This window comes from Seriola aureovittata, chromosome 6 (genome assembly GCF_021018895.1).
Source record: "Seriola aureovittata isolate HTS-2021-v1 ecotype China chromosome 6, ASM2101889v1, whole genome shotgun sequence".
In the NCBI taxonomy this organism is placed as follows: Eukaryota; Metazoa; Chordata; class Actinopteri; order Carangiformes; family Carangidae; genus Seriola; species Seriola aureovittata.
Window position 1 is genome coordinate 20248898 of NC_079369.1, and position 21097 is coordinate 20269994.

General features: G+C 41.2%; 1 protein-coding gene across 2 annotated transcripts in view; it reads right to left on the reverse strand.

Moving 5' to 3' along the window:
* cachd1 (cache domain containing 1) overlaps window positions 1-21097 on the reverse strand; it is an 86899-nt gene that overhangs the window by 29828 nt on the left and 35974 nt on the right. For both annotated transcript variants that reach the window (XM_056378744.1, XM_056378743.1), the window contains exons 3-5: window positions 16432-16580; window positions 7462-7568; window positions 1583-1709 (exon numbers count right to left, since the gene is read on the reverse strand). In XM_056378744.1, coding sequence (XP_056234719.1) covers window positions 1583-1709; window positions 7462-7568; window positions 16432-16580 — 383 coding nt within the window. The remainder of the gene's footprint in view (window positions 1-1582; window positions 1710-7461; window positions 7569-16431; window positions 16581-21097) is intronic.

The following is a 21097-nucleotide window of genomic DNA, read 5'->3' on the forward strand; positions in this document are numbered from 1 at the left end:
GGAGGTTGGTGTCCAGATCAGATACTGGAGTAGAAAGAAATATAGACACAATCCTCAAACTGAAGATAATATTAACACAGACTGTGACAGTGTGCAGTGATAATAAAATGCTGAAATTAACAGGAATCACAAACAGAGTTAAGTGCATTAACAACGGAAACAAACAGTGTAGTCTTCTATAAGCTGGAATGAATGTTTACCGAAAGCAGCAACGTGACTCTGCAACTGTCTCGTGAATCTGCTGATAAAACAGAACGTCTTCGTCTTTTCCTCTTCTTCTCTTTCCTCGCTCCTCATCTTCTTCCCCTGATCTCTTTTGTCTGAGTTGTCTTTCCCTGTCTGGCCTGCACTCTGCTACACTTTTCACAAGAGGTTCTCCTCCCTTTACTGTCATTTTAGGTGGAGATTCAATGCCTACTGCGTTTCACGTTGTCATTGCTCACTTACGTATCCAGCACCATGTGTGCACAACTTCCAGCAATTATATGGGACGTCTTCAAGGCTCAAAAGGGAATTTTACTTTTCACTTTCTGCCCATGTCTTTTTGAACAATAAAATAAGATTTCCCTATAGGCTCATTGTTACATTGAAAACTGTAATAATATAAAAAAAAACCCAGATACCTCTTATCTTTTCATGACAAAAAGTGAATGACCCTCTGAAGGCAACACAACCGATTTACAAAAAGCAGAATATGTGGCTCACCGTCGGCATAATGATAGGTCTAAATCTATTATTCTGAGGTAATTACAATAGTAGTGTTGAGGTAGTAAAATATTATTAAGATTATTAAAGATTTTTATTTTTATGTTTGGTGTCTGTTACTGTTTGTACATGTATTATCAGCATGGTGGGGTACAGAGGGGTGGGGGGGTCAGCGGCTCTGTGTGTGTGGTCCGCTGGACAAGGAGACAGTAACACAGGGTGGAGAAGGGGAACACTATATTCACAAAGCCTCATTCACACTTGAACCAAGCCAGGCAACGTAATTTCTCTCATGGCCGTATGCCAGCTCACTGACTCGAACAGCAAGAAAAAAAAAAAGTCCAATGGAAATGATTGGGGGGAAAAAAAGGCAACAGAGAGGCAAAGATATATTTAAAAAAAACAAGAGAGAAAGAGACATCTTTCAGCCACGGCCATGAAAAAAAAAAAAAAAAAAAAAAAAGAAACCCACAACACTGAAGGTGTGAAATTCCAGTCGGCTTTAGTGGTATAGAGCCACATTCCTGCCAAGGGCATGTGTGTCAGGGTGTGTGGGGGCTGCATGCCATCGACATGCCCTCTGGGCCTCCCCACAGCAACTGACAGAGGAGGAGGAGGAGGAGGAGGAGGAGGAGGAGGAGGAGGAGGAGGAAGAAGAGGGAAGAGGGAGAGGAAGAGGCAGGAATGAGTAGTTGTGGCTTTAACCTCAGCCAGTCTGCTCTAGGAGTCTAAGTGAGTGATACCTGCTGACAGATGATATGTCTGGCAGGAAGTTGGCAGAAGCTTCATTATCATGTCTCTTTACTCATCTGAATGACATAAAAAGAAAAAAAAGAAAAAAACAAATGATTTGAAGAGAGGAGAGGTTGTTGGAGACCTGCTGCGATGTTCGTAGCTTCCTTTACAGTGGAACTTGTGGGCGGGGAAGACGGTGAAGATGCCCTCCTCTGAGCTGAAGTACTGCCACTTTATCCCCGGGTTGGACTTGAGGTTGTCTGCCAACACTGCAGAAGGAAGAGACACAGGGAGAACAGGGACAATTAAAAATAAGTGAGCAGAACGTATTGGACATGGATCGAGGAAAAAGGGAGCATAAGGATCAGGGAAGATAAAATGGGAAACGGGACGGTCAGAAGAGAAGGACAGAAAACAGACGAGTAACTGAATCTTTCTTTGGCTCAGATTTAACCTCCTCAGGGAAGGAGACCTCTCAAGTTCAGGGGTCAACTGTGAATCCTGTGTGAATAAAGAGTGTGTGACAGAAAGCACTCACATGGCTATATGTGAAAAACAAACACACTATGTGTTCATGCTGAACACTTGATTAATATCATGATAAAAAATTGGTATTATTTACTGTCTTAATGCCTTTTAGATAGTTTGGGCTGGGTTTGGAAGGCACATTGTGAAGCCTTTTGAGACACTATGAATAAGACTAGGCTTTACAAATAAATCTGACTTGACTTAACTTGACCTAAATATACATTTGGGAATAATATATTACACATTGGTGAACCGGTGGACGTGATGTTGGGTATCTTCAGTTAAAATGCCAGTATTATGTCGAGTGTGGAAACATGCAGTAAAGTAGGTATCAACATGTCATGCTCAAAGCATATTCAGACAGAAAGCAAATTTCCGCCACACAAAAAGTAAGTTGCATTCGTGCCGAAACAGGTCTCTCAGCTGACTGTGTATGCAATAGTGCTGCCTCTAAAATTTGCTTTTTGTTTTGTCTGAACAAACAGGTAAATCATTTCAGGATTAAAACATGTTTTAGTAGAAAGAATATCTTGTGAGCTGCTGCACACAAACGTTCCTTTCCCGCTCAAACATTTGTGTATTGTTTTCCGTTTCTGGCCTTTTCAAACCTAGTGCAGGTGTATACAAGTCTGACCATTCAGACATGACAAGGAATTAAAAACATCCCTTTCTGGCTAGACATAAAGTATACACATGTAAATGCATTTCCCCTCTCACACCTCTCGCAGAATAAATTAACTTCAAGAGGAAAAAGAAGTTTGAACTACTCGGCTACTGGGAAGCGTACAGTACATTTCATTCATTTGGATACCGGATTTTGATCCGCGTGGCATAACTGTGACTGCGGGGGAAAGCTGAAATAACAGCCTTATAATACAAACTCTCTGCTGAGACACCGAGCCTAAGTATTTGCTCAACACTAACAGGCAGATTTTTTACTGGGTCACAGAGTAAACAGTATCTTCACAGAGATCCCATCACAAAGCCAGCAACTTCCTTTCCGCTCACTGCAACACAAAACGGCCTTTCACAAAGAGATGGAGGGGGTGGGGGGGGTGGGGGGGGGGGGGGTGAGTTAGGGAGACACAAATAGAAACTTCGGGCCTTTAACCAGGCTAAAAGAGAGACAGAGAGGGAATAAGCAGACTGTAGCCATCACAGTAGGCTTCATTAAAATAAACAGCAATGCAGCTGTTAAAATAACTTTTCACTTGACAGTCGATCAGACATTCTGTTAGGATGCACATTAGATATGAAAGGCAAAGAGTTAAGAAAATCTAGCTATAATACAAATTGAAATTTCAAACACTTGTCCGTTTAGTGTCATAACTTAAATCCTATTAGCCACATAGGACTACCATTTCCCCTTTTTGGTTAGAAATGAATCTGGTCTTGTATTCCGCCCAATATAATATTTTCAAAGAGAAGGTTTTGGTTTGATGTAGCCACATGTTCCAACATTTAAAATCTCACTTCTAATAAACCATCCTTTGCGGTTTCTGGAGTTCATTAGCAGTAGTATGCATTCAAAGCCTTTTGCTAATTAGATGACTATTTGATATGAGTCAGATGGGGATTTTCATGACCTGGAATTGGATATCAAATATCTTGTTAATTAAGTCTACAGTCTTTACCTGACACGCTTGATTTGCCATTCTTGCATGTCAGCTGCTTATAAATAATCCCAAAATGTGGTTCTTGGCTTATGATCACATTGAATTAATCACCTTTTCCAGCCTACTAACAATATTACCAGCCAAAAGAAATTGAAAGTCAAATATTCAAGTAACGTTAAAATCTGAAAGAAATGAAGCATATACCGTACACAAGCATATAGATAAATTACAGAACAACCGTGAAATCATCCAACTGCCAAAAATTATAAACAGCACCAAAAAAAAGCACCACTGGCTACATGTACTTGGCAAAGAACTACTTTTTTTGAGACACGGCAGGTTCTTGCACATGAACTGAGCTCGCTCATCATATATTTTTCCCTGCCCAGTCACTCCATCCATCTCTGGGGCTCACATAAACAGGAACCACTCAGTTGTGTTGACAGTGGAAGAAGGGCTCTGTATACATCTGTCAGGCCACGGTGCTCCACTCTGCCACCAATGTTTAAATCTTCCCAGAAACAGATGGACAAGCCAAGAAATAGGACCCAAATTTCCTACAGCCTCACTACTCATGGCTATCCGCAAATGACCCACTCTATACATCTGTATTTATATCCATACATTAATGTGCCGCTTTAACTATCGCATGCTAGTAGAAGATCGTTACCATGATGCAGAAACATAAGAAAAATGCACTCAAAGAGCCGCCAAAGTGTATCTTCATTTTGACGTTGGAGCTGAAATTGATGGAGAAGTTGGAAAATTTTTGTACATATATGCACAGACATAGAGTTCAGTGTGTGAGGCAATGCATCCTTCAAGAACAATTCAAGACATGTGAGGCTTGAAGATGAGGGTTTGACGGAGAGAATACTGGATGAAGAACAGCAAACAGGAGGTCACAAAACCACAACAAGTAAGAGAAACCGATTGGGAAATGAAAGAGGGAAAATGGAAGGAGGAGAGAAGATGGATCAAACTGCTCATCTAATCACACAGCACTCCACCCCACTCATCTCTCATCTACCTGTCTTTTCACTCCCACCTGCTGGTATCACTACTGATGACTCCCACATCCACCATCTCTCTCCTATCTTCCCCTTCCTCCCAAAAATAAAAAGCAAAATGGAAGATGAGAGGAGAGAAGATGGAAGGAATACAATGCTGTCTTGATACAATTACTCCATTTCAATCAGCTCTCACCCTTCCTTTCTTCCCCTTCATTCATCATTCTCTCCCTCTTAATTATCCCTCACTCTCTCACCCGCTCGCTCCCTCCCTCCCCTATGTGGCTGCTTGTTTAGACTGGGCCGAGACAAATGGGAGAGAATGAATACGCTGGGAGCGTGGGGGTCAAGGAGGGCTGAGTGTGAGGGGCAGGGGGAGGAGAGGGGAGGCGGAGGGGTAACTTGAACTCGCCGTGACTGGCTTGTAAGGAAAATAAAACCCCGCCGATGGTGACATGTTATGAATGGCAGTCATTATGAATGGTTAGCAAAGAGACGAGCAGGCTGGGATATCTGGAAGAAATAGGAGTTGGAGATGGTGGTGGTGGTGGTGGTGGTGGTGGTGGTGGTGGGGGCAAGCGATGGTATGACAGAGGAAGAACAAATGCCGATGGAGGTTTCCCGTATAAAGGGGAAGGTGGTGGTGGTGGTGGTGGTGGTGGTGGTGGGGTGATCACAATATCAAGTACAGAATGAACGAGCACAGAGATCCAGCAGGAAGTAGTACAAAGTCGTCTAAAAGCAAAAGCATCTATTAGGGTCGGGCAGTATGTTGAAATTTTCCCAAACAACCACCGTCGGTCCAACAACCGGCTATTGCCGATATATATTTGCACAGGTGAGTGCTGCGCCTGCACCTTCACCGTGTCCTCTGTCAATTGTCCCTTCATCACTGCCCTGTTTTTTGAAAGACAGCAATCAGTGCAACAGGAATGTGCCCAACTCCCAACTGCTTGTTCCTATTAGCGCACGCTTTGAACTGCGCTGTAGAGGTTAATAATTTACCAAGTTGAATTTGGTAAGGAGGCACAGCATTAAATTAGCAAAAATAAAATTAGAGAAATTGCTCCAAAAGGACCCCCCCCAAAAAACAAACATCCAGGACCGATATATTCGTCCAATCGTGCAACCCTGGCATCTCTATCTGTTCTGCAGGGCCTTACTCGAGGGTGGTGAGAGACAGGAGCAAGACTTAAAGATTCATACAAACGAGGATGACGGTGGACACCCTGGGCCAGTCTCTTTTCAGGTACATTCCTGACATTGCACTTAGCCAACCGCTGCGTAAAGTAGGTGTGACTGTCGGATTTCAGAAGTTACAAATATTCTGATGCAGCCCCACCCCCCAAAAAATCTGACATCCAAAATTCTGCTGAACAATCCAACGAGCATTCATTTTGAAGCATACTGACACCTTTAGGTAGTCCCTCAAAGATCTAGCCTGGAATTTGGACATGTTTGAGTTCAGTCTATAAGGTAACCATAGGGCTTCCTACTATGTCATACAGCACTGTCCAAAAATTCTGCAAACCAAATGGTCAGAATAAGATATTAGAATAAACATGAATAAGTTTGGTGACTTAAATTGGGAGAACTCTGGTTGGAGCAAAGTTCTCCCTCATGTACTTAAAAAAGAAATGTGTTAGTGGAGTGTGAAGCTAGATTTTTATCTGACTCTGAGTGGTAAACATGGTAATGAAACTTGATTATTTTTATGCAGTTCTTGGCAACATTCTTTCAATCTGACCATTTTTTAAAGAAAAGGGGGGTTGAAAACATAACTTCAGAAATCAGACAAGGATTTTGGTAGAATTAGTTTCAATTCATTCAATGATACAAATGCAAATTCCTGGAGAAAACCGGAGGTGATTGCACAATGCATGCTGGGCTAAAACACTCTGCGCATCATGAGCGTGTGCATTCAGTACAGCTTGACATTTCTTTCCTGGAAGCAGGAGGAGCACACTGCTAACCAAGCGATGGCAAAAGAACAAAAAAAGCAGCAGGGGAAAGTTGGCCTTTGCCTGGTCTTTAGTCAGTTCAGTACATTTTCTTCTTAATCAAATGCAGACTGACATATGTGGTGCAGACACATGTGGGTTTTTTACATGGTTATATTCTGCTATGTGCTTGTACAACCTGGAGTCTCAATAAAATGGATTGCGGGAGCAGTGAGAACACCATCAAACTGTTTTCCATTGCTCTTACTCAAGTGATTTGTTAGGAGTGTGTTGAGGTTACATATATGTACGGTGATTGTGACAACTGATGCAGTGTCTGCTTGAAGTAAAGTGAAGACTGAGATACAGAACTAACCAAGCCCTTCACAACAGGATGTTAAAAACATACATTACTTGATTGCAACCACAGACATGAGTTCAAAGTCAAACGAGAGTGAATTTGATCTCAGGCTATAAAAAAATATCTTAAATCAAAGGGTGAAAAAAAAGGAGGAGGAACGGGGAGAGAAAGGAAATGGAATGGAAGAGACAGTGAGAGTGTGGGAGCACAGCACAGCTCATTATTTCCATCTTAGATCTTTGTCCTTTCCTTTTTAACATTTAAGAAGATAAGAGGGAGATAGATAGAAGAGATAATACTACTTCATCAAACCTGGTTGCTAAGGCAATTGCTGTTAAATTATACGTATTTGGTGCAGAGACCATTGTAAAAAAGAAAAGAGAAAAAGAAATGATTCTAAAGTTTGAATGGTGTAAACAGTGTATCCATGTTTCATTTGTTAAAGTAGGTCAATTCAGATAATAGAAAATTATTTGTGCTACATTTGATGTGTGTGTGTGTGTGTGTGTGTGTGTGTGTGTGTGTGTGTGTGTGTGTGTGTGTGTGTGTGTGTGTGTGAGACAAACCTGAGTTGAGGTCTCGTCCAGGGTTGAAAGCTCGGCTGTTAACGGTGGGGGAAAGTCTATCACAGCAGATGGTCTTGGAGACGTTGGTATTGAAGTTTCCATCAAACCTAAACACACACAAACAGGCGAGATTTGAGAAATTTATAGAGCGTGTCCAACTCATTTGTTGGTGGAGCAGCGTTTTCTTTTTTTTTGGCTTTTCTCTCAGCACCAACACATTTACTACTTCTCTGCTTTATGTCCAATAAAACCAAACTCACAGGTTTACAAATACCTCTGACTTTATGGTTTACTTTATGGCTTTATATCTTAATGGTAATGTTTATGTTCAACTAAAAAAAACAAAACAAAACAAAAAAACCCTTTGACTAAGATTTACACAAATAGTAAAGAAATGTATATGAAACCATGACGTTAATCCAATTAGACCAAACATCTGTTGAAACGAACAGACCCTGCTCATTTCATTTGAGCTAAACTGTATCACTGCCTATATCATCTGTTGCCCAGACCTCATATTAAAGTCAAAGTTATGGCTGGTGAATAATATTTTCCATGGAAAACTGCCTGAATTCTGCTTTTCTCCCAACAAAGCTCATACCCAGTTCCCTGAATACATCTGAATGTGATTGAAGGAATGGCTGCCTGCTTAATTCAGTGATTGAAATCATCTGTCACGCAGCCTCAACTTGTATTGTCACGTCTCTGTCAAATTTTCCCCACTCATTCCCCAAGTGCCATTCTCGACAGAACGTTACACTGACAGCAGACGATTTGTAGTCAAATGATTGTTTGCTGGTGAGTCACTGTTTTCCCAAAGGTTATGGTGATTATTAGCAAAGCTGGCAAATCTTGATCGTTATATTAATATTCCCTCTGGTTGTTCCCTGCCTCAGCACAACGCTAATGAAAAGACAATGATGAGGCTGAGACGATGTTGGGGTTTTACCGTGAGAGATGAGAGGAGGCTCAGCATGTGAAAGGTCTCTGCTTAAGCAAATCTTTTTTGGCTCAAAAAAAAACAAAAAAAAAACTGAAATGTGAGGCACTGTACAAATTCAGAGCTATGTTCTATGGCATTTGTGGAGATGAAAGCAGAAGAAGGCTGGATTTTATGATCAGAGAAAAACTGAAAATAACTGCTTCAAACATTTACGTCATCCAAGTCAGCCGCACAATTAATACAATACAGGGCTGATCCAAAATCTAACTGCTTTTTCTGCTTCAGCTTGTGAGCAATTTTCATTTATTTCTTAACATTTAATAAGCCACAGATTCAAGCCTTCCACACTACCCTTCAACCAGGCTTAAAGCAGCCGGTTATATGGAGATGCAATTCAACAGCTCCAGAAAGCAGATATTCTTATGTGGGTCACAGCATTTGATATAGACGTACTCTCTAATCACTATCTGTTAAGGGTCTGAAAGAAGCCAGAGAGATAGATGGACACAGAGAGAAAAAAGTAGGGAGGAGTGTGGTTTCCAATTGATATGTGACGCATAAGAGCATAAAAAATAAATTAAAAAGGAGGCATCAACACACTTGCAAGAAAAATAAGGACGGCCCACTTTTGATGTTGGCAGGATTTGGATGTAGCTATAATGCACTGCCCTGCGAAAATTTTCACTGCAATAAAAGGCTATTTCAGGACAGGATATGAGTCATTCTACTCAGTTATTAATGTTTGCATCACTGTACACAGTAATAGTGAAATTAAATTCATACAAATTAGAGTTGTTCTTTCTTCATGTGTGGCATATTATCGGTTTGGCATCACATCACGTTATCTCAAGTCATGTTCCTCACATTCACGTGTATCTGTAATGTTGTCATGTTCTTCATCTGATTCAAGGGTCTAAGGGCTGAGATCCTTGAATTGTAAAGCCCCCTGAGGCAAATCGAGTTGACTGTCCTACATCACATTCTGTATTATATTCTATTATACTGCATTTGTTAGAAGAATATTACATTGGATGTTTAGCCTATCAGGGATTGTGGGTAATAATCTGGGACAATCACACAATTACCTAAAGACACTGCTGTCCTGTCTCTTTGGTGCGATTATCTGTTTAAATTGGGCCCTAAACAGCAATATCTTCTAACATGCTCTTTCTCTCATGTATTAGATAATAATGATTCCTGACAGGGCTGAGGATATGTCTTTGATGTCTGTTATACACTTGCAAAGCTTTGACAAAAAGAGGATCAGAAATATTGCCTTTATCGGCAATCCGAATGAGCTCATAACGAACAAATGTAACGGTTAAAATGTCATGCTAGTCCCAGCAGAGCTGCTTGCCTGAACTGTAATTGGTCCCTGCAAGGAACTGTGGCGTAGCGTGAAAAATACAGTGTTGTCCTTCAGCATGTACACGCCCAAAAGTGTTAAAGAGGTGCCGAGCAATGAGATCTGCGCTGCAATCAGCACATCTTTAACACATTGAGTTTCTACAAACATCCGCACACATGACTTATCCTTTTTCAGTGATCAGTTTCAGTGTTAAGCGACATAATAAGCAGTGCTATTTTAAAATGCCTCTCGTGTGTGTCGGTGGAGATGGTAAGGCACGGTTTCCAGAGCCTTCATCTCTGGAGTTAAGAGCTGACAAAAGGGGAGGTATGCAGAGGAGCAGCCTGTTCTGCACTGCACCAACCCTGGGTGCTTTGATCCTTCCATCTCTCCAACTAGTCCCGCCACCCCCTGCCCCCACCGCCGCCCCACCCCTCCACTACCACCACCTCTCTGGCTTAGCAACACACAGACACACGTGAGCGAACATAACCACACACGCACGTCATTGTACACTTATCTTTGTGGGGAGGCGTCACTGACATAATGCATTCCCTAGCCCCCATTACGTTAACCTTAAACATCACAACCCTAACCCTAAGTCTTAACCCTCAACTGGCCATTTTAACTTGTGGGGCAAAGCCGTCAGAACCCGCAAGTATAGTAGACTCCTGGTTTTCGGACCCCGCGAATATATTAAGACAAAACCACACACACGGACACACACGCTACATCCCCTCTTTTGGCTCCGTCTGCTTGCAGACCTGGCATTCGCTCGGTTTGATTGACAGGTGCTGTGATGTACAGGCTGCGTTTGAACTTCACTCGTTTAGAGCCCCATAAGGCCAAAGTCATTACTATTCTCCTTCAACCCACTTTGCATAGAAGGGTTGGGCAGGACGCTCAGCAAAATGTGTGCCAGATAAAAAATACATTTGCAGGCACTTTGAATTCCACATCAAAAAAACATACTAGAACGAGGGAGAGAAAGAGCGAGAGAGAGAGAGAGAGAGAGCGAGGGGAGGGCTCCCATTCTGATCAGGCATCTTAATGAGGGCAGAAAAATCTGCTTCGCAAAAAAGACTGGACCCATAACACACAAGAGCTAACACAAATACAAACTGGATTTGATTTACAAAATAAAAAAATAATTGTATTAACACAAACTCTTATCCATGAATGTTACAAACACCATGCGCAACGCTTTAAATAATTCCTTTATTGAATGTGCATATTAATAATGTATTGTAGGAATGCTTGCTGTATTACCATATTTCCAAGAAGGGGGGTGTTCTCCAGGCAGTAATTAAAAATGATCCTGGAGACAATTTAACAGCCCAGACCTGTGACTGTCCTTAAGAAACATTCAAACTCAAATTTATTCATGTTCCTTTGAATATTGACTTAAAATTGACATTTTTTTTTCTATGCTTTTAACCCAGAAAGAAACAAATATGTACAATTCATTCATTCTGAAAAACCACAGGGGGTCTTTTGCTAGAGGAGAAAAACTTTTTCCAATTTTGGAAATATAAATCTTCAGTTACACTAGAGAAAAGACATGAAGTCCTGTGTCTTATAGTACAGAGTGAAATGGGCAGGCACCTCTAAATAAGGCAGCACCTGCCATGTTCAACACCAGCCATTCACTGTTTATATAAAATCTATTACATTAAGCTGCACCCTGCTGCAGGAACCATGTATATCCACAAAGGAGGCAATCATACACCATTCAAAAAGCCCATTGAGAACAATTACCTTGAAGAGGCTTGCTGTTGTGCAAGCTCCAGTGTCAAGAGTAATACCATTTCTAATGTGTTTGCAATCCCTCAGTGAATAGCAGCAGTGAAGCCGGCAACATGCTAGCTGGAGAATGGAGAGTGCTTAAAGGAAGCCTTTCATAAACCTGGCTCTATCCAAACAGATTTCATTGTGATATCAATATGTAGAGTGGATTTTGGAGGCCTGTACGGTGTCCAGCAGCTCTTCAGAGGGCATCTGGGGCTTAAAGCGAGAAGTCCTCTCAAAAGAAGGGAAACAAGGAATAAAAAGCTCCTAAATAAGCACCATACTTATAATGTATTTAGAATGTGGATCTGACTTTTAACATGTGTTGGACAAAACACAAAGCTATTTACCATTATCAAAAGTTTATTCTGTTCGCTGGGATGTTAAATGATGACTGAGATTCTGCAGATTCAAGTTCGACTGGGTTAAGAAAGGGAGTGTAAACAGGCCAGACAGAGGAGACCCGGAGCACTCACTGCTTCATCTGTCCTTGAACATTAACCAAGGTGGAAGTCATGATAAAAAAAAGAAGGGATTGAAAAGCCAAGGGAGAGGAAGGGAGTATATCAGAGACTGGAATGAGGAATAAACAAATGGAAGCATGGAAGGAAGGGACAAGTTTAAGGGAGGCAAAGAGAGGGGAACAAAGAAGAGGAGAGCGAAAGAGGAACAGGGTGACATTAACGGTGGCATGTGGACAGAGAGAGAAAAAAAAGTTCTGATGGTGGCAAAGCATTTACACCTGTTATGATCACTTAAACAAAACCACCTCCCAACCTGCCTGGTGTGTTGCCATGTCCTGCTCTAATATGAAAACAGAGCTATCATCATCATGCTGACGATGACGATATTTTTACCAGAAGATCAGTTTGATCTGAAGCACTAAGTCTGAGTAGCTGCTCACTGCTGCCGCATATACTCTTGATCTAGACTGTAAATCTGCCAGCAGCTCAGATAGTGAGAATTCTTCTTTAGAAACAGGAGCTAAGAATTAGCACTATGGTGTCTTTAATCTCTATGTTTAATTTATGAGCGATGGTACTGCAATATCATCCCTCGTATATGGTATTACTACATACTGTATAGGAATGCTGTGATCAATGGAGGTGAGATAAAGTTAGGCATGTGGTGTTCAGCAACCAAGAACCATGATAGAAATATTGATTTTGTCATGTGGGAACAGAGCACAAACAAGGCTGCAACTCATATGTGTAAACTGTAATACCTTTAGTTGAGCAACTTGCATTTGATGGATAAAAAAATTGTATGAACTTTCCCAAAACCGCTGCACATTATAAAAAAACAAAAAGCTACTGGATACAAAAAAACATCATCCACTCGATTTGGTGTAAAGAAGGTTTTCAGTCACAACGACAATTGTCAGATATACCATGATATGAGTTGAAGTCATTGTTACAGTCTCACTCATGTGTTGTTCTCTCAAAGCTTAAAAATCACCATATAAAAGAATAAAAACATATTTTTGTCATAAGGTTAAAAACAAAACAGTTGTCAGGATTGAACAAAGGTGATTCCAACTATATTTTTTGATCTTCCCATTGAAAGAAAACTGTTCCCAAACACAGAAGTTACAGATATTATGTCTGCAGTACTGGCAAGTAAAATCCTGAGTCATGGGGATGGATCAGTATTTGTCACAGATTGGAGCAAGGTTGCAAAAAGTACAGTATTTCTTGAAGATGTTGTAAACAGAGCAGTGGAGGTAGCGATGGCACAGACTTTATGATACGCAGGAAGTGAAATATCTCCACAACAACTGGATGGATTGTCATGAAATTTGTTTCCCTCAAGGTGAACTGTGATTACTGTGGTGCCTTTACTTTTAACCTGGCACCATTATCACCTCAAATTTTTTACTTCAACTTAATGCTGTGGTTTATGCCAAAGTTTTCCATGTCTTGTCTCCCACTACATTTTCTCTTCTTTTATTTCGGCGAGATTGCTGTTTTTTTTCCCCTCTTAAAAGAACTCCTCAGGATCATATGAACGGCGTTTTTCTTCCACAGTCCATTCACAGCTTATCTCTTCACGAACTACTGGTGAAACGAGACCATCAAATGCCATCTGGCCTGCTCCCAAGCACACTTCTCACTTTTACAACTGCATATCAGTGGAACTGTTGAAATGAGCGCCTTCGGATTGTGTGTTAAAAATATAAACATACATACACCAACTCCATCAGTTACATACTTTTGCTATTTTCAGGTACAGCCTGTTGTTGAGACCGAGCAGTGATTAAAGCATACCAGCGCACGCTTAGCACTGCCCTCTGTGGCCTCCCTGTGAAATGATAGCCTGCTAGCCTGATGGCTAACAGACATGGACACCCTGTGAATCACCTGATCCGCCTCTAAACTGACTGACCTGACTGGGACCCCCAGAAGCAGCTGATGCCCAAGACTAATGAAGGACACTCTGAAGTGGACTACAGAAGGATAAAGTCCCGTCCTGATTCAAACTGCTTGCAATGCACAGTGTTTCTTGCCAACATGGTATATATATATATTTATTTATTTATTTATTTATTTATTTATTGTGTGTGTGTGTGTTTTTTTAATATTCCTTGGTAAGTAGGTCGGCTAACAGTATGACATTTCACTTTGACACGTTCATTTGTTTTCTTGCCAAGAGTTAGATGACAGAATTGATACCACTCTCATGAGCCAAGCAAGAAGGAACAGCAAAGAAGAAAATAGCTTAGCATAAAGATTAGATTTGATTCTTCAAATTTCTAAGATTCTTTCAAAGTCATAAAATACACCTACCTGCACCTTTAAAGCTTAGTAGGGTTGCAGTTACTTTCGTGACCCTCTCCTGTTTATAAGTCAGCTGGAAAGAGCCAGGCTAGCTGGGGCTCCCTGTGTCCAGTCTTTATGCTAAGCTAACTGCCTCCTGGCTCCAGCTCTGGACTAGACATTTTGTGAAATATGCTCATTCACAATTGATACCACTCTTACAGTTGTGGATTTGTTACTTTTGGGGCAGAGCTAGCTTAGCTGTTCCCCCCTGTTTTCAGTCTTTATGGTAAGCTAAGCTAAACAGCTGCAGACTCCAGTGACATTATTTACCATTAAGACATATCAGTGGTATACATCTTTTCATCTAACTCTCTGCAAGAAAGCAAATAATCGTATTTCCCACAATGATTAACTGTTACTTTAAGTTTGACCATTTATTCCTTACAAGATGAAAAACAACAATTTTGTTTACATTCAACAAATACTTAGTGTTAGAGTTTTAGATATACTGTAGGCAAGTTATCAGAACTTTATTTTAATGCTAAGGCATTAAAGGCAATATTGCAACATTCGACAAACTTAAGAAGCTTCCCTGGTGCAGAGTGCACATGAAGGCAGAGCTAAATTATTCTACATACAGCTCCTGAAAGTATCTCACGATCCTACATAAACCCAAAAAAATGAAAGCAAGAGAGCTCTGCCTTTTCCCCCCTTGAGGAAGATCCTTTGAAGTTCGGGGATCTATCAAACGCAGCTTCAGTTTGGTATGTCCAACCCCACCACCACCACCACCACCACCACCACCACCACCACCACCTGCACCACCACAACCCTCCCCCCATGTGACTCCCTCTGCATCATTCCATCCCTCCTACTGAGACCTTATATAATCATTTTCTCTGCAACTTCTGCCTCAAACTGTCTCCCAAAGCTGTGCATCCATGCTTTTAGACTTGTTTTAGACTGCACATGTTGACACATAAATACAGCATGTTTGCGTGTGAACAAGTGTTGAACATACAGCATCTACAGTATGTCGTGTGCATGATTCGGCTACAGGTGGCCAGTGGCCCTCAGCCAGACAGCCTCCCCCCTCTGCATAGATGACCTTGCAGCCTGTGAAGTCTGCAGTGCAAAAACTTCAGAGAGCAATGACTGGTTACATCGGCTGATAAAGGGGAGGGAGATAGACAGAAATGGAGAAAGGGGATGAGGGGTAGAGACAGCTGCGGCTCTAGAGATTAGAACTGAAAGCAGCTCTCTCTCTCTCTCGCTCTCTCTTTCTCTCTCTCTCTCTCTGCACTTGGCTTTGAACTGTGTTTTTGCCTGCTGGAGTTAGTGATTGGCTGAAAGGCTGAGTTTATACTGCAGACTGGGGCAATTCTCTCAGCACAGGATTTAAATCTGACATATTAAGTCTCACACCCAATTTCATAAAAATAGACTAACGCTCTCGTCATGTCGGCACCCTCTTCGCCGAGCACAATGCCTAGATTTGATCCCAAAATTACGTTCGTAAGAACACAATGAAAATAATGTGCTGAAATTGAATTTTGTGTCATTTTGTCATCATTAACATTGACATTTGTGTTGCAATATGTTTGGAAGTTCTGCAATTTCATGATGATTTTTAAAAAACTAGTGAATACGAGTTGATACCGACACAGCCATCAAATCTCCAGGCTATTAAAAAACGTCATTACCTATGAAAACCCAACATCTCCCTGCCTTCCTGGGCCTCCAAGTTCCATAAAACTCATTATTGTTGACTTACACTGCAGCAAAGCATCAACTGGCACAACCACAAACTATCAAATAGGTTCTGAAAGAGGTTTAAACACAGTGCCAAGTATCAGGCCAGAGCAGCACTGCTCAAGTCCCTAAATGATTTGATCTAAACACAGCTATAACTAATCCAAGGATTATCAAAACATGTTTAAACAAGGGAGAAACGGGGGTTTTGCATGTGTAGCTGGAGAATAAAGCAATGTATAGAGAGCTGAGTGCAGGTGCTAACAGTGGGAGGTGGGTTTGCACACAGAGAATGAAGCTCCTGCAGAGATTTGAAGTGAAAGAGTGTATGAAAGAGAAAGACAAGAGCATGTCTTTGTGTGTGTGGGGTTATTACTTACTCCATCATAGATGCTGGTATGGAGCAACAGTCCTGTATGGCAGTGAGTGGAGAGGTGAGGTGGGCAGTGTATGAGGCTTCCACCACCTGTTTGTTCCTGTTCACCACATCCAGGTAGCGGTTAAACTTCTCCCGAATCTTCTTGGCCAACTGCACAAGGCACAGACACACAGACATGTTAGACCATGATTAGTGATGACACCGAGTTTGACCTTATAAAACAGTTTTACATCTGCAAGATGGACCAAGAAAACTTTTACTTTCAAGGCTGTATGGAACATTATTTCGCCCACAGTCTGCCTAAAATACACACACACACACACACACACACACACACGGTCAGACAGACACTACTGATACTTTAATAAGCCTGAGTTCAAACACTTCTCATCTGGTATTGACAGAATTGCCAGGATTTAACTCTACAAACCTCAGCCCACATCATTATTTTTACCCATGGCTGTTTTTCCAATTTATCACAATATGGTCAGAGGAACATAAATCTAGCAATTCTGGTTTAAAGGAGTGGCTACACAACGTTACATAGACAGGTGTCCATGTGAAAGAACACACAGTCAGTTGTGAATGAACATCCGTGGAAACTAAAATCATCACAGTCCTTGCATACATTTGCAAGTTGATATTGAAAAGTGATGCTAAACAACATCAAAGATGCCCAGACCTCAGGCTGCGCTAAGTGTGAAATCCATCACTGTTAAAAACAGAGCAGAATGATGGATGTCTGAGGCTGGAGGACATTAACTGCTCTCCGCTTCCACACAGCAAACCCTTCATCATTTGATAAGAAAATCCACCCAAAAAACACAACAGAGTGCCAGCCAGAAGTGGAAGTTGGGGAGCTGAAGCATTGTAAACATATGTGGGAAAAAAAAGAGACATCACACAGCTCTTATAATAACATGTGCTGGATTCCACTACTTTCTCTCTTGTGTGGTGCATTCATGTACATTTTATTTGGTGATTATCTTGCACAATAGAGTACAGTCAACTTTTCATCCTGTTCGCAAGTAATTTTTCTAATCATTCATTTCATTAAAAAAGAGAAACAAGATTCCTAGAAGTCTCCAGTGAGTGAGAAACTCTGTTTTAGAGTGTAGTTTACCTCTACAAGGCTTGGAAACCAGGAAGCAGGGAGGGGGAAATGGAGTTTCTAAACAAAGGCAGAGCAGCTAATTCAGCTGTGTTTACTGGGACCCTTAATGCAAGCCCCTGAACATGCATACATTATGCTTTGTCTTTCTTCCTCTGAAGGACTAGGTTCTGGTTGAGCACACATCTCACAGTGCTCTTTCAAAATGGGGCTCCAGCTTCTCTGGGGAAACTAATAACCAGCGCTGTAGCAGCCCCCTGGGGAACATTAATAACCAGCGCACCAGCAGCTCTTCACAACAGATCCCTGTTCTTGCTTTTTTGTTTGCCAAAATGCCTTAAAAGGATGTTATGAGGGATTGTGAGGAATTTACACCCACTCAATCTGAGACTTCACATGTATGTAATCTGTTACAGATTATCCTCTTAATTTAAAAGCTGTCACATGTTCCCCTGGTTTACTAAAGATCTGTTAAAGAACTAATCACTTGAAGTTACTTTTGGATTACATTTTCATCCAACATCTCTGAAATACTGAAAGGATAGATTCAAAATTTTTTAAGTCTGTCTTAAAACAGTATTCATTTAAACATACGAACATCGAAACAGGCTTTGTTTGTCGTAATCATTCCTCTTTCTAATACAGGCCATTAAGATGTCCCTTTTCAAATGCTCCTTCAATGTCACTAGCTAGGACTGACTTTAAGGGTTTGCTCCTGTTCTGGTCCTGCACCGGTTTGCCTGGTTCCACATTACATATCCGACATGCTCACAGTTTCTCAACCCAACAGATTTCTCAGGCCACAGGACAGCTGTTTCTGTCTGGATCTGGAGTTGTCAGTGTTTATGCACCTATAGCATTGAACATACCACCTGCTGAATTCAGAGTGACACCAACTGTCTTCTCTTAAAACAACAGACATTCTTATTTGATTTTAGCTTTAAATTACTTGTGTATATAGTTATAGCGTGTATACTTTTGTGAATCCATCTTCCTGCCTAAATTTGGGTGTATGTGAGGCTGTGGTGCGGACATCCACGTGCCTAGATCTGTTAAAGGGTACAAACAGTGCATGAGCTGGAGAAAAAAAAAAAGGACACTGAGTTTGAAGAGAGGCTGTGTGAGGTGGTCTGCCACTACCCTCATCTCTACAGTTCATCTTTAACAGCACTGTACAGCAGACAAAGCAGCTCTTCTTCTTCTTCTTGCATGGATGTCGCCATTTTGATTTGATTCGTAATGCGCATGGAATACCTTGACACCAATCCACACTAAAAGGAGTAATATTTTCTTTTTGTGTACTGATACGTTATACTTTTCTTTTCACGACATTATCTTATATGTTTGAGCCACAGTAGCTTTTGTTCCGCAAAGGTTAATTTAATATCTTTTTAGGATATAAGCCAAAATCTTTTTGACCTTTGAAAAATATACCTATGTTTGTAGGTAAATCAAAAGAGGTGGGGTCCACCCAACTTAATGATTTAAGAAAAATGGAGGCACCTGATCTGAATTTTTAATACATGTGTAAATTCTATCTCAGATTAAAAATCAAACAAAAAACAAAAACTGCAGGTGATTTCTCACAGCAGTCTTCTGAATACTTTCCAGAGCCATTTTAAGTTACGTACTCAGCCTTGTTGAATGCAGAAAAAGTCTTATTTCCACAGTAACTGGACCCCCTTTGTTCACATCCCATAATTACCGGTGTCTGTAAAAGGGCTGCGATTTAAGCCAGGAACAGGGAAATGTACCGCGACCCACTGACCGCTTGTACACCTAATCAGCCGCCCGCTATTCCTATTAGGGGTTTAACAGAGGCCTGAGGCACACCCCACAATTACTGCTACTCCACCACAAGGAACACACACACACACACACACACCGAGACACTAACATATGCACTCTTACACACAGACTTCAACTTAAACACACAAACTTTGTACACCCCGACACACAGTACTGTCCATGCACGGCAGCATGGCAATTAGTTGCAGTGGACTTTGTATTAAAAAGAGGAAAAAGGGCCAGTGTTCAGCTGAGCAGTGTTTCCATAGCTGGGGGGAGGGAGAGTCAGACGGAGGGAGAAAATAAGACTCAAACTTTTAACAGTGACTTAAGAGAAACCAGAAACATTAAGCTATGCAAGTTAAAGCTTGGGTTACGGTCTGCCACAGTCCAGCCAAAGCCAACCTGTGCTCTGCAGATTAACCACATTCTCCAACACACGGGGCTCCTCTCTCCACTCTCTGACCCATCCAACCAGTTTGGAGGGTTTGCAACACCCAGTGGGGTTGGTTCAGCCGCAGAGCAGGAGTGGGTGGAATGGGTGCTGGAGTTTTAAAGGTTCACCAGGACGGGCAGTCTTCAACCACAATCACTGGCAGTAGTGTTTATGGCGAGTCTTACTTTGGATCGTGGGGTTGAAGTTAATGCATGAACGAGTGAGGAACGGACACAGGTCTGTTCTGCACGCTTAAGAAGCTCTGGCATGGAAGAAATTGGACTGTTCATGTCTTGCTTCTCCTTGGATGAACTGATTTTTTTATTGAATTAAAGCATTTCCCTCGGGTTGCTTCCAATGATGGTCAAAAGGTTCATCAAGCTTTTACACTGCAGACTTTGTTCACTGTACAGATGGTGATGTAAATATTTGGCATGATTTGATAAAGTAACAAAATGTCTTTCTACACACAAATGGAAACACCTCCTCCTTACAGGTCTGTCAAGGAAAACAGTATCAGTTTACAATGGAGGAAGCACCACAGTAAATGCATGATGGAAATGCGTCATCATGTGATAATACTAGATTGTGGAAGGGAATAAAAAATGTTTCAGATATTGCAGCTACACATACACCATAAAGTATTTGACTGATATCAAGCTAAGCCTGTAGATAAACCTGTAGATATGAATAATGAATAAAGTTATCATCTCTAATTGATATCCTCAATGCAGCAACAGCAACATATCAGCAGTGAAAAATGGTGAAATAATCAAAATCAAATTTTTGGGTTGAATAGAACCATTTCTGGTTGTCCTTTTCCTTCCATTTCTTAAATGTCATCTTGTGAAAGACGCATCCACCAGAGCTGCAGCTGACAGGGTGGTATACTGAGATGCAATTCTAATTTTAATACCTTCCATCTACCATTTTTCCCATATAATATATACAGTGGGTATGGAAAGTATTCAGACCCCTTTAAATTTTTCACTCTGTTTCATTGCAGCCATTTGCTAAAATCAAAAAAGTTCATTTTATTTCTCATTAATGTACACTCAGCACCCCATCTTGACAGAAAAAAACAGAAATGTAGAAATTTTTGCAAATTTATTAAAAAAGAAAAACTGAAATATCACATGGTCATAAGCATTCAGACCCTTTGCTGTGACACTCATATTTAACTCACATGCTGTCCATTTCTTCTGATGCTCCTTGAGATGGTTCTACTCCTTCATTGGAGTCCAGCTGTGTTTAATTAAACTGATTGGACTTGATTAGGAAAGGCACACACCTGTCTATATAAGACCTTACAGCTCACAGTGCATGTCAGAG